This window comes from Hirundo rustica, chromosome 9, assembly GCF_015227805.2.
Source record: "Hirundo rustica isolate bHirRus1 chromosome 9, bHirRus1.pri.v3, whole genome shotgun sequence".
Lineage (NCBI taxonomy): Eukaryota > Metazoa > Chordata > Aves > Passeriformes > Hirundinidae > Hirundo > Hirundo rustica.
The window spans coordinates 19,286,909-19,300,574 of record NC_053458.1 but is presented as its reverse complement, the minus strand read 5'-3'; the positions used below and the strand labels follow the sequence as shown (position 1 = coordinate 19,300,574).

Genomic DNA, 13,666 nt, shown 5'->3' with positions numbered 1-13,666 from the left:
GCAATCGCACGGTTGTGGCCATCATTCTGTGTTTCATAAACTTCTTTGACGTTTGAAGTAAGCTAAGAATTGAACTTACAAATTATATTGGTGATACAAGTGAATTACTTCACTTTTCTAGTCTAGGCAGTCATGGTAAAACTGGCAGCCATCTGGTTTTCCTTCGGTTTCTGCTTCATTGGCTATCAGAGGAGGATTGCTGTTATAGAGATTCTTCTAGTGGCATTTCAGCCATACAGCACATGCTGACAAGATTATAGTTCAAAATCCGTTTTGTATTTTACATGATCCTGTGACATTACACGTTACATCCCCACAGAATGGACTTAATCCCACCATGTACTAAAATCAAGGAATTCTTTCATTGACTTCTGTGGAAACTACACCTGGCATGAAACCACCACAATAGTACAAAACCGCTAGTAATCTCATAATAGAAGCATTTAAAAAATCAGTTTATTAATGTTTAGAAGTCAATAAAGCTATGTGCAAATTGAACAATAAAAGTCAGAAACATTTTAAATACTATTTTTTAAACCAGAAAAAAACAAAAAACCCAACAGTTTAATTGCACTGGAAATTTTACTACAAAGGCAATACATTTTCTTTACAAAATACCGGTCCTAGGAGTTGCTGATGACTGTAGATAAGTCAATTGCTCTCAGCTATCCCAGATATACCACATTTGTTATAGTAATACTCTAGGCGCATGAAGACTCCTGTATCTTATTTACATTGTACACATTCAACCCCATTAGCACAGGTTAGAAAAATAGACAAGTAAAAATGATGCTGTAAAACAAATACATTCAATTTAACAACAGGTACTTCTTCCATGATAAAATACAGACATCTTCGCTGAAATTATAAACATTAATAAAATGTGCCAAAATGTATTGCATTTTGTTATGGAAGTGCATTTATCTATAGTCATTTCACTTCAACTTTCTTCTTATTTTTTCTGAAACCCAACGTACTCTTTTCTGATTTTCCAACTGATCCTTACTTTTGGAAAGACTGTGAACCTGACAATGAAAAACCCTTCAGTTTTTAGCTCTTCTTACTTAGGCAAAAATCCCACTGTTGTCAATAGTATTTTTTACTATTTTGTACTTTCAAGTCATCTTGAAGAGAAATGTTTCATTCTTCCTTGCATTTTGCATGATAATGCAGTTTATTTAATGCTATAGAATAAAAAGGCAATCAAAATATGGGGCCAAATGCCGTTCTGAGCTACTTCAATAAATCTGACACAGCCAATGGAATTGTACAGGCGAAGGCAACTGCAGAATCTAGCTCATGGTCTTCAAATGTAATACAGACTGACAGCAAAAATTCACAGCTATGATCTTGCTAAGTAAAACCCCAAGAGCTTTGGACTCTGCACATAAAACCTTATGACTTAAATAAAAGCTCTGCAAAATTATGCCAATTATGGTTGTATGTGGTCTAAGTTATATTTGTGTGATCTCTTTCCATGTTATGTGCTAAACAAACACACTTCTTACCAACAATACCAGAGCCACCACTAAATTCAATACAGAAAGATCTTTGTGTCAGTGGTTTGCTGTGAAGAGAAAAAACTTCACATTCTTCTCACAGGGGAGAAAAAAAAAAAAAAAAGATTCATTCTCCCTTTTCCTCCTCCCCCTCTCTCTTTCTCTCACACACACCAGGCATCATTTCACCAAGGCATCAGTCTTTTCAGAGTTACTAAGGAGATTCAGGATATGAATGCGCCTGACAATCCTGAGCTGCTTCAGCGCAAAGACAAAACATGCTCCAGGGAAAAAGATTTTCAAGCCAGAACAGTCTGTCCCATTTCTTGAACTCCAGCCTGCAAGTGCACCGTTTGCCTCATTAGAACTAATGCTACTTGCTCACTCAGCCCAACACTGCTGCTGTGAGCAGGAGGCGTCCCAGCTCCCTGATTTCAGAGGAAGACTCTGAAATACAACCCCATGGTTACTCCTAAGAAGATGAGGTAACATTGCCTGAAGACATGATGGTTTCAGGATGGTCACCGTCCTCCTTCTGTGGATGTGAGGAGTTGTCAGACTTACTCCGGCTGAACTCCATCCCCCCAATGATTGGCCGTTTGAATTTGGTCCCAGAATCTGCTGGGGGACATTTGCAGCAGCACAAAATCTTGATGAAAGCCCTCCGCATCTCTTTGTTTGTCAAGGTGTAGATGATAGGGTTCGTGGCTGAATTGAGCACAGCCAGTACTAAGAAATACTCTGCTTTATAGAGGATGGGGCAGGCCTTCACTTTGCACCCCACATCCAATAAAAGCAGGATGAACAGAGGAGCCCAGCAGGCAATGAAGACACTGAGGACTATGATCACTGTCTTGAGCAAGGCTAGTGACTTTTCTGAGCTTCTAGTAGCTTTGGTAATGTTTTTCCGAAATGTCAGCCTGCGGCTCCTAGTCCTCACCATGGAGTAGATCCTGCAGTAGAGGACCACAATAGATAACAAAAGGCCAGTGAAAACGGTTGTGCAAAAGAGAATATAGTGCTTGTGGTAGAGAGGCAGCACGGTGGAGCAGTTGGACAAGAGGTTCTTGCAGTTCCAGCCCATGATCGGGAGCCCCCCGAGGATCGCAGAGATGACCCAGCACGCACTGATCAGCAAGAAGGAGCGGAAGCTGTTGCTGTCGTTGTGGAGTTTCATCTTCAGCATGGTGATGTATCTCTCAATGGCAATGGCCAACAAGCTGAACACAGAAGCTGACAAGGCAACGAACATGCTGCCTTCTCTAATGAACCACTGATTGGGGGTCAGGCTGTAGGTTTTGTGTCCAGATAGCAGGAGGTTGGCAGTGTAAGCCACACCAGCCAGCAAGTCTGAAAGAGCCAAGTTCCCAATGAAATAGTACATGGGTCTGTGAAACTTCTTGGTTTTCCAGATGGTAAGCAAGACAAAAATGTTCTCTAAAATTATAAAGCAGCAAATGATGATAAAAACCACCGAGGTCGCTTTAATTCCAGTGTCCACACTCTCATTTAGTTTTCCCGTGTAATTATAATGCTCTTTGATGACATAGTTGACATCAGTGTTGGTGGGGTTGCTGGTGACCTTCTGCGGGGCAGTGGTGCCGGAGTTCATGGTACCTGGCTGGGGACTGCTCCCCCAGCGGCCACCGGATGGTGACACCGACTGCAAACCCGGTGGCTGCCCCGCAGCTCCTCGGCCCGACAGTCTGCCCGGCACTGCTGCACAGCCTCACAAACTGCAGCCCTGAGAACAAGAGGCACAAAACCCAGACTTAAAAGAAGGAAGACAAACAGTGTAGCAAATGCTAAAGGGTTTAAGTAATCTGCTGGTTTAACTGTGCATCAGAGTCATAAACGTATTCACACGTGAATCAGTTTCATTCAGCTGGTAAAATACGTTTAAAAGGTGGTTAGGCATATTCAATAGGTAAAGCTAATAAGACAAAAAAAAGTTCTGTCACGCAGAACTGAACAAGTTGGAGTCAGCAAAGGACTGCATTACTGGGCTTCTTCCAACACAAAAGATCTCAAAGCTCCCCAGCAGCAAGTTCTAGTCTTTTTTTCTTCAGTGGGAACTACCACAGCAGAGATTTTAAAAGGGAAAGGGCTTGCTTGATTAGATTTAACTCCAAATGTACAGAAGTCTGCACAGAAATTACTTGACAGGAGACCCGTATTCTCCTCCATTAATAAAGTCTGAATACACTTTGAAAGGGGTAGTTATGCAATTCACTGATGCCATCTCAAGCAGTGGTAAATTCACTGATGTAAATATAAACAAAAGATCATCTCAAAGCTGTAAACAGGTAAGGGGTGCCCTTGCTAAATACAAGTAAGAACATGCTTTACAAAACCCACAGCAGTAAAAACTTAGAAAAGCAAGAAAAGTATGTAATTAAGCTAGAGAGCAACCCCATTCCATGGGTCTGAAACAAAGAATGTCAAAAAAAAAACCCCCCTTGCATTTAAATAACTAGTATTGCAAGCTTTGGAAACGGGCATAATTAAGGTATACACATATAGAGGAAACTCCCTCTACATATAATGGTTTTGTAGTGGACATTTTAAAAGAATTAAACCCACAATATCATGCAAAGAAAGAAGAACGGGCGGATTTGTTAAATTACAGCCTAAGCGGGGCAAAGTAAGAGGTGCGAGACCAGTGCTTGCTGTTCCCGGGCGCCACTCCGCATCGCTCCCGGGCAAAAGCGCCCATCGCTTGTGTCCCGCACCGCTCCCGTCCCGCACCGCTCCGAGGCTCCCCGCCGCTCCTGCTCCGCTTCGGTCTCCAGCGCGCGTGGCTCCCGTCCCGCACCGCCTCCGCCGGACCCGGCACGCAGCCGGGCACGCCGGCGTCCAGGCGGCCTCCTCCCCTCCCCACCCCTTCTTTTTCGTTTCGTGGCCTCGGGGGTCGCGCCGAGCGGCGACCGCAGCGCCGGGAGTTCAGGCGAGCCCGCGGTGCGGAGCGTGCGCGGCCGCGGCTCCCCGAGCCTTACCTCGCTCAAGCGCGGCGCGGAGCCCAGACCGGCCCCGCACATCTTGCGTCCCCGCGAAGCAACTCCAGCGGGCGAGCTAGGGGGCCCGGTGGTTTTTATGTTTCTGCAGCTGCCCGTTCCCCACCCCGTTTCCGATTCCGCCTCCTCTCCGCACGCCCAGCCCGGCCCCGGCGGGGCGTGAGCAGCCGCGGGCGCTGCCGTGCCGGGACAGACGCCGCGGGGTCGCGGCGGGCGGCGCAGGAAGGCTGAGGCGAAGAACTCCCCCGCGGGACCCCCTCGCCCTGCCGGCCGGGGGACGCGGGGACGGGACGCCGCGGCCGGGCTCCAGCCGTCCCTGACCTAGGAGCCGCCTCCCCCCGCCACCGGGCGCACCCGGCGTTCCGGGGAAGGAGGTGTTGGCACGGCCCGGCCGGCTCCGAGCACGGCTCCTGCGCCCCGCGGGGTGCCGGGGCAGCTTCCCGCCCGCCCGGCTTTCGTGGCCCCCGAGAAGGCACAGGAAGGCTACCGCCAAAGACAGCATCCCGTACGCCACCTCCGTTCTCCCTCTTAGAGGACAGCCTAAGTCATGTTTAGGGAAACACCTGGAAGAAGCTCTTCCATTTTCTCACTGCACCAAGGTGTGTTTTTGCCGTGGCAGGCCCGGTGGCTGCCACCCGCACTTGTGGCCTGCAGTGACTCACCCGCGGCTCCCCCCGGGGAGGCAGCAGCCCCATGGGGCCAGGACGGTGCCAGGCTGCGCTCTGCGGGGCAGAAACCAGAACTGGCCCATGGGGGATAAACTCAGTTCCTGCCACGGTCAAACAGCACACGGTGTTGGTGTTTCCACATGGAGAAAAAAAAAAACAAAAATGCAAAACCAAAAAACACTGAAAGACTAAAAAATATATCAAAACTAATCTCTGCCATGTTCAGGGGATGCTGTAAAATACCTATGTTTGAAAGTATGAAGAAAAAATTCTGATGCGTTATTTTAGAAACAAATTTGGCAATGGCAACTACTTAACACTGTTACCGCTGTATTATATAAGGACAGACACAGAAGTGAGTTTAGGTTTTATAATTCCTTCTCCCTTCAAACTTTTAAAGGCAAAACCAACTTTGGCATATGTCAAATGCCAGCTCTGGTGGTATTCTACTGTTGAAATTTTTCTCTTCCTTGCTCAGCTCTTGTTAACTCCAAATTGAAATGGAAAAGAATATCACAACAGGCCAAAGCTCAATATATTGGGTCTTTCAGTTTAAAGCATCGTGTCTGTCAATTAGCAGTAGCAGTTTTATGGGGAAGCAGCTTTCCTCTGAAAGACAGTACAAGCATTCTACCCTCAGGAAGAGGGTCCTTCTCGTATTTATGCTAATACTCATGCTTCGATTGCTCCACGCCTCTCCCAGAATGACTCAGATAATTTACACTGGCAAACAGACATTTACTCTTCCACCACAAAGCTAGAAAATTGAAAAGATATTTAGCCTCCTGAGAGCCTGGAGGAAAATATAGCCGTTAAGTCTCAACTGTCAGAAAAGGCACACAAGATAAATCATGCTTGAGGCTGACATATGTATCCCCTGCAACTGCCTGATATACCCCAGATATTTCAAGCTTTTCCCCTTATTTATCTAATATATAGAAAATACTAAATAAAAGTGCATTCACTTAGGCATTTTTCTCTAGGAAATAATTCTCACATAATTTTAAGTAAGAGGAACATATTAAAGGAACACACTTTAATTAAAGGATGGAATGACTCAGGGTTTCATTAGTTGGGCTTTCATGTTCAGGCTATTGGTTACCAACTGAGAGGATACCAGCTCAGAGATGCGACATCCAACAAATTAACTGTCAGAGGCTGTGCAAAATCACAGAACAATGGAATGGGTTGGGTTGGAGTGGACCTTAAAGATCACCCAGTTCCTATTCCACTGCCACAGGCAGGGGCACCTTGCACTAGGCCAGGATGCTCAAAGCCACATCCAACCTAGCCTTGAACACTTCCAGGGAAGGGCACATCCACCCTTTCTTTGGGCAACCTCTTCCAGGGCCTCACCACCCTCACAGCAAAGAAATTTTTACCAATATCTAAACTATGCCCACTATCTTTCAGTTTGAAGCCATTACATGCTCTCATAAGAGGTCCCTCTCCAGCTTTCCTGTAAAGCCCTCTTTATATACTTAAGCTTCACAATGAAGTAACCCCAGAGCCTTCTCTTCTCCAGACTGAACAAAGTCAATTCTCTCAGCCTTTCTTCATAAGAGCTGCTCCAACCCTGTGATCATTATTTGCATCTTTCCTCAGGACCTGCTCTGACCATGTGTGGTTCATGTCTTTCCTGTGCTGAGAACCCCAGAGCTGGACACAGCACTGCAGGTGGGGTTTCACCAGAGCAGAGCTGAGGGGCAGAATCCCCTCCCTGCCCTGCTGCCCACACTGCTTTGGATGCAGCCCAGGATACAATTGGCTTTCCGGGCTGCAAGCTCACATGGCAGGGTCATGTCCAGCCTCTCCCCCACCAGCACCCCCAAGTCCTTCATCTCTGCCTCTCTCAGCCTATCGTGGTACAAGGAGTTGCCCCAACCCAAGTGCCGCGCTGTGCAAAATAAGCAATTTCAGTTCAATTCCAAAAGGTGGGTATTTGTATCACAAAAAGCATCATGTAACTTAGATGACCACACAAATTTACAGCCTTCTTGACATCTTGGCAGTGAGAAAACTGAAATATAACTTCACTCTTCACAGGTGAATGGAGCCAGATCAGCTAGATTTGTACTGAAGGCTGTCTAAACCCTCAGAGAAGATAGGTTAGCATGGCTCAACTGCACAGGTTCTAACCTGCTTACAAGGGCTGAAACACAAACACAGGACTCAGGTTGATCCAGCCAACTCTACCAAAACTGTAGTTGCTGGTAAGTATTTAGCAAGGGGGTTTTCACCAGGGTTATACTCCCTCCTCATCCAGAGAACAAGCCAACAACAGAATGAGAACTCTTTCTCAGTACCTCTCCAACTGCCTGGTCCACTGATAAGGAAGCTTGCACTTCTACTACAGAAATCCAGCGTATATATAGCTCCTTTGAGAACTCGACACTGGAATTGCCTATGGTCAGAATAAGGAAAAAGAACAACACAATATTATTAATGCATTTCAGAAATAATCAGAATGCATGTCTCAGTCAAATGCCAGCAGAAAGGCTGCACACATCTGGACACCAAACTGATATGTAACAGATGCCTCACCTGGTTAAATTGGTTTAAAAATGATCTGCAATACGTCTACTAGCGTAAAGAGGCAGATGCATTTTTCACAGGGATCCTGAGTATGTATATGCTTTTAGGTAGTTTTCAGGATGAGCACGAACTCATGCTTTAGGGAAGTCATGAACAGTCACAAGAAGATAATGACAGTGTGTGGCAGCCAAAGTTCTTGTGGAACTTCCAGTGAGAGCTTAGCGTGGTGGGGATTGCAGAAACCTGGCTAGTCACAGAGCAATCTCCTTGCAGGAAAATGCTTTGATCTTGTCAGAAAAGAAGCTGTAAGCTGGGGTCCACCCAATGCCTGCATATCAAAAGACTGGTGGCCTCTGACACCACCAGACCGAACTCTCCCAGCGCAGCTGGACAACTCACAATTGCATCAGCGGAGTGTCTGAACACTATCCATCTTGTAAAGATAGTGACAATCCCTGCAAGAGAGATTAGCAAAGGATTCTTCTCCAGCACGTCATTCTTCTGCACTTTCAAAAGTCTTTGAGCATATAAGCAAAAACTACTTTTATTCATTCTGATGCAACTTAGGTCACAAAGGGAGCCATTCCTTTCTGAAGTGCTGGGTCATGACAGGAGATCTGTGAAAACAGTACCAGAGAGCAGGTTTGGTCACCAAGAAAATATCAAGAATGGCCTGCAGAATCCCTCATAATTCTCATGACTAGAAGAAATATAAAAGTTGGATTCATTATTCTGCTGCAATCCCGGAACAAATATTCCATATTTTGTATAATTTGTCAATATTTACAAGTGTTGTAGCATGCTCTTATGTGCCTTCAAGTAATTGATACTTTTCAAAATCTGTAAGGAAAATAATACGCCTAACTAATTTGTTCAGATGGGTTCAAATGACACCTTAAATGAAGTGCATGCAGGCAGAAGAAAATTATAATATTGTGAGATAACTCAACCCATACTGGAAGACTATACCAGAAATCTCCAAGAGAGCAGAGAAGATGCTGGAAGTATTTCTGTATTTGTAAGAAAGCTACAAAGAGTAAATGAAATTATTTTATTAATTTGTTAACTTAAGAGTAAATACAAACCATTTCTATTGATTCTTGAGTATACTGAATACATAAGAGAACAAGTCAGATTTATTGTTCAGTTAAAATTAATGTTTCAGTTATATAACTTCCTGTTTAGAACAATCTGGTTTTAAATTATTCTTTCCACAGGGAATAGGTTAGATGAATTAATTTTCTGTTGATATTCACAGTGTTCAAAAATTCGGTATCCTCTTTCTTCAGATTAGAATTAAAAACCTGGTTTGGAGAAAGAAAAAAAAATGTCACGAGAACATTGCAAAGACATATTTTTTCAGTACCTGTATTCTGCAGGGTCTGGTTTTAAGTTTTTGGTATTGATAAATGATATTAATTAAATGACCTTTTTAATTTTAAAAGGCAACTTTAAAAAGTTCACTATATTCATTTTTTGTGAGAATCTGTACTTGATTTTTAGCTCACTAAGCTTAATATATTATTAGGAAAAGTCTAAGTCTGAAGGGAAAGAATTTAAGTAGCTGAGAAAGTGACATGCAATAGCTTGCATGGATATCATTGTACCCTAAGCTGTAACACACTTTAATATACGGAGCAGTCATTAACAGGATGATAAAACTGCCAATATACTCTTGAACTTCCTACTAGTAGTTCAGCTACACAATGTTCCTCAAAGGGCACTGGCTGGCCAAGCACTCTCAGGATCACACACATTCCTCTTGGACACAGCGACTGAGATGTGCTCCTTTGACAGGCACATCCTGCAACGCTGGCCACACCTCCAGTGCCTTACAGAGGGATACACCTTACAGCACTGGGAAACACAGTGCACATAATCAACATCTTCTTTCAAGTGTGTAGGTATCTTTTACTGGAGGCCGCAAAAAGTTAAAAAACTAGGTACAGAAAAAGTCTCCCAACACAGCAACACAAAAAATTATCAGAAGGTCGGCTTATCTGTTGTTTTTACCCAATGCACAACAGTGAGAGGTGAGCTTCAAAGCTTTGGGAAGGGTATGGCGATGTGGAAAGAGTTAACTGCCTTGGATTCAATCAGTAGCAGCAAGTGCTACACCACCTTTACCCTCATTTTCAAAAGCACGGGTTAACCACTGAGGTGTGAATATTATGCAGTTGGCTTGGCCCAGCACTAAGTGTGAACTTACCAGTATTACAGTTTATTTTCTACACATGCTACACTCAGAAAATAATGCCTTGGAAGTCGTGTTGGGGGGAGGTGTGATAGAAACACTTCTGCAGCCTGATTAAAAAAAAATAATAATCTGAATGTTCACTTTAAAAACACATTTCCATTATTTTCCAGTGAAACATTCTTAGGCGCCTTCATCTCCAGTAATATAAGAGATGAAAACCAGAAAGAAGCAAGAAAATTAGGAGAGGGAGCTACTCAGAGTCAGGCAGGAAGCTACTTGACTGCAAGAAAATGGCCTCACCCTTTCCACTGACTTTTAGTTTATATTTTTCTTTTCCTTACTTGTTTCAAGAGTTTCCTTCCAGTAGGAGTCACAGAGCTCCTGGAAAGGCAGCTGACTGCATTTAGGTAGATAGCACTGATAAATTGCATCTTATTTTAAGTAATGGTTTATCTCAACTGAGAAGGAGTGTCCCAATCACTCAATACCATAAATTACATGATAGGGAGGAAAAAGTTCATTCAGTTTTTTGGTGTATTCCCTGAACTTATTGGCAAGTTGATGGGTTACAGATAAAACGGATGCATTGATGTATCTTAAAATGGGTCACTGTAGAAATGTGAACAAATTTTCTCTCTAGGGGAAGTTTGTTTTACAGAAATAAGAACCAAGAGGAAGAATTTCAACCCTGGGGAAGAATATGCATATAATTCCAAGAATTCACTTGAAGGATAAATTCTGAGTTTTAAACAAAGCAAAACCTTAAAAAATGAGCACCTCTAGGCTAACTGACCAAAGAAGAAATAAAAATCAGAAATAAACTTTCTGGCTTTGTATGTCCAGCACTTTTATACCCTTTTGGTCTTCAGTGTTCTGCATCTCTTACCATAAATCACTCCTCCCTACTACTCCTAAATCTCGTTAGTTCACTTGCCAATTTCTTATTAGTTGTCTTATTTCTTTGATCAATGTTGGGAATACTTTAGAAAGGTTCATTTAGATGAGGTGATGTGGATTTATTCTTTAGCAGCCTTTGCTTAAGAAGAAAATTATTATTGCCAGAGTAATGCCAGTGTAATTGTATAGGAGCATAAAATACGAATCCACCAATTCTGTGTTTACTTCTGCAACCTCACCAAAAGTAAAAGAGGACTTGCTCAATGATTCTAAATTAACAAACATGATATAAAACTTGTGAATACCACAGTCAAGGGAAGAAGCTTCAGTGATCTATCCCAAGGCCACAGGAGATAACAGGGTTTCAGACTCTTGGGCAATTATAGCTTCTAGCAGAAACAATGGCTATTAGTGAGGCACAATGTGCAAAACTGCTCATCACACCTGGGAGAAAGATAGCTTGAGTCGGCTGAGTCCCAGCATTTAAAATCTTGCATCGTCTCAAATTACACCTCACATAGCTAAAATTAAACTCTTCTGTAGTTCCAAAGGCACTAATTGGCAGCAGTGGAAAAGCTAGGAAAGATTACAAAATAATAATGAAAAAGAAACCCAACACAAAAAAAAAGTCCTGAACCAACAAGAATTCACCCTGAATGTAATTAGAAAACTATCAGATTAAAACTGTAACTTGCCACAACTACTCCTTAGGAAGAATGCTTTTTTAGTAATACTATTCCTCTCATTACTCACTGAACTACTTAGATACCATGACCTAGACTGAGAAAAGGGTGGCTTGCCTTCCTCACAAAAGCAGGTGCAGACACCAAAAACATAGTAAAAACTCTTTGACAGAAGGAACACTGAAATATATTAAGGAATTCAAAGCCATTCTCACAGTAGCCTAAGGTCACCTATGTGGGGCATTAGCAAGAAAATCCGGTTTAATTCCAATTAGCTCAGAACAGGGAGGTGATCAGTCAGAATCAAGTGCAAAAACCTAGAAGTGTTCTTATGAGCATGGAGTTCTAGCCATGCAGCTAGTCCTAACTGACCCTGTTTCGGTAATACTGGAGCTAGAATTTGCTAACCTCCATAAAGATTTGGTTCCTTTGACACATCATTTATGTTGGAAGCAGTATGTTGATGCAATGTCTGTTTCTTTAGAGAGGACTAGAGGTGAAACTGCAACCTGTGCTTTGTAAATTTTTAGAAAGTCATCACTGCCAAAAGCCATATTTAGGGAATATCAGGTACATGAGTCACTTCTAGTCCTTGTTTTATTAATTCAGATATACTGTGAAGCAAGGAGTCCCTCAACAGCACAGTTCAATTTTTTTTTTTCATACTGCTAAAGCACTGTTCTAGAAAGTGACTCTTCAAAAGCAGCATTAAATGATAGCCAGTGGTAGAAAGGTTTATTTCTGGACAATCTTTCCAACTTTCACTCAGACATTGCCACAGTTTTATGCAAAAGCTAAAAAAAAAAAAAAAAAAAAAAAAAAAAAAAAAAAAAAAAAAAAAAAATTTACATTTGTTTTATAAATGAGCCTTACTGTCATCACAACAGCTGAGCCAGGTACAGAGGTGTTCTTAGACACCTAAGAGTGGCATTCCCAGGTACTGGAGGCCCCCAGACTGCAGGCCATGCTTGAAACTAGAAAATAACCTTGCTCTGGAGATTGTGTATATTTCTCAGAAACACACTGTGCAGGTATTAGGGAACAGCATTTCATACAATACCTTGTTTTTCATAGAACTTATTCTAGAGGCAAATCTAGACAAATTTTTGTGGACAAGTTTACCAGGAGAAAAAACTAGACAATAATTCTGAGTAGCTGTTATCCAAAAGGTAAATTTGTCTGGATTTTAGCCAAGCTGTATAGAAGCTCTGCTTTGAGGACAAACAATGCAGGCTAGAATATGTGATTGCTGTAAGTCACTTCTTGATAAAAAGCTAAGGAGCTTTGTTTCACAATATGACTAAAGCAGAACAGCACTGGGAAAACTGCCTCAGGAAGTCCAAACACAATATAAATCATAATCAGATTTTCCATACCTTTCTAGACACAGGAACTCCTAAAATATCAAACCAATGCAACTGCAAGTTGAATACTAATCCAACAGATTCTGCAGGCATATTTCTCCAAACAGATTTGTGAGCTACATATATCCATATTCATCTTTCTATAGAGATAACTATTTTGTAAGAAAATCTGAGGAACAGTATGGCTTCTTAATGGAATTTCCTGAACAAACCCAAAATGAAAGCTAAACTAATTCTGACAAAATTCATTCTACCAAAAACTCATCCCAATTTCCAGTAAGTAATAACAAAGATGTCCTTTTGGGTCTTGGCACTTGCTGCTCACCTCTCTGCCCTGCAAATAGTTAATTTGTACCTGGACTTGTCTGGAAAGATTTCTGCTTTGGTTTATCTACAGGCTAGTAGGTAATATGCATAGAACTCTCTGAGTCAATGCCATAGTAATGCTGTGATATGCATAAAACGTTTTTGGTGCTGCTCAGATACTGTGGATTACAATGAGATTATATTTTTGATGGAGATTTGCAGTGTATTGTACAAAATAAATACTGTTATGGTAATGGCATTAACTTTTTTTTTCCATGCAGCTTTTTCTTCTTCCTATATTGTATTTCTCTAATAAAGTACTTGAAAAATTACTTCATACCCAACACCTATATTGCACACTAGCAGGGAGCACTTTTGCCCTACATTTTTCAAGGAGTATCTCCTCTTTTGAATTAAACAGCAGGGTCCAAGGTATAAATAGGAATCTTTGCATGGACTTCAATGAACTGAAGAACAGCATTCGATATGGAAATATAAAATCT

The 13,666-nt window shown here is 42.3% G+C and overlaps 2 protein-coding genes across 3 annotated transcripts in view; both read right to left on the bottom strand.

The window, feature by feature from the left end:
• Nucleotides 1–440: 440 nt before the first annotated feature.
• S1PR1 (sphingosine-1-phosphate receptor 1) lies at nucleotides 441–7,541 on the bottom strand. Of its 2 annotated transcripts, none has more exons than XM_040072955.2 (2): nucleotides 7,488–7,541; nucleotides 441–3,243 (listed from the first exon to the last, which is right to left on the bottom strand). In XM_040072955.2, the coding sequence occupies exon 2, from the start codon at nucleotides 3,109–3,111 to the stop codon at nucleotides 1,972–1,974; it is 1,140 nt and encodes a 379-aa protein (XP_039928889.1). In that variant the 5' UTR covers nucleotides 3,112–3,243; nucleotides 7,488–7,541; the 3' UTR covers nucleotides 441–1,971. The 2 variants fall into 2 exon arrangements, with proteins under 2 accessions (XP_039928889.1, XP_039928888.1); XM_040072954.2 differs by lacking the exon at nucleotides 7,488–7,541 and adding an exon at nucleotides 4,496–4,622.
• A 161-nt stretch (nucleotides 7,542–7,702) lies between these two features.
• The window catches only part of LOC120756495 (uncharacterized oxidoreductase ZK1290.5), a 46,283-nt gene continuing 40,319 nt past the window's right edge, over nucleotides 7,703–13,666 (bottom strand). Inside the window, exons 8-9 of the mRNA XM_040072956.2 lie at nucleotides 8,802–9,020; nucleotides 7,703–8,333 (exon numbers count right to left, since the gene is read on the bottom strand). The gene's annotated coding sequence lies outside the window, so the exon portion shown is untranslated. The remainder of the gene's footprint in view (nucleotides 8,334–8,801; nucleotides 9,021–13,666) is intronic.

Bases quoted from the DNA above. Each gene is read 5' to 3' on its own strand.
- S1PR1 (XM_040072955.2), bottom strand. From the start codon at position 3,111: ATGAACTCCGGCACCACTGCCCCGCAGAAGGTCACCAGCAACCCCACC.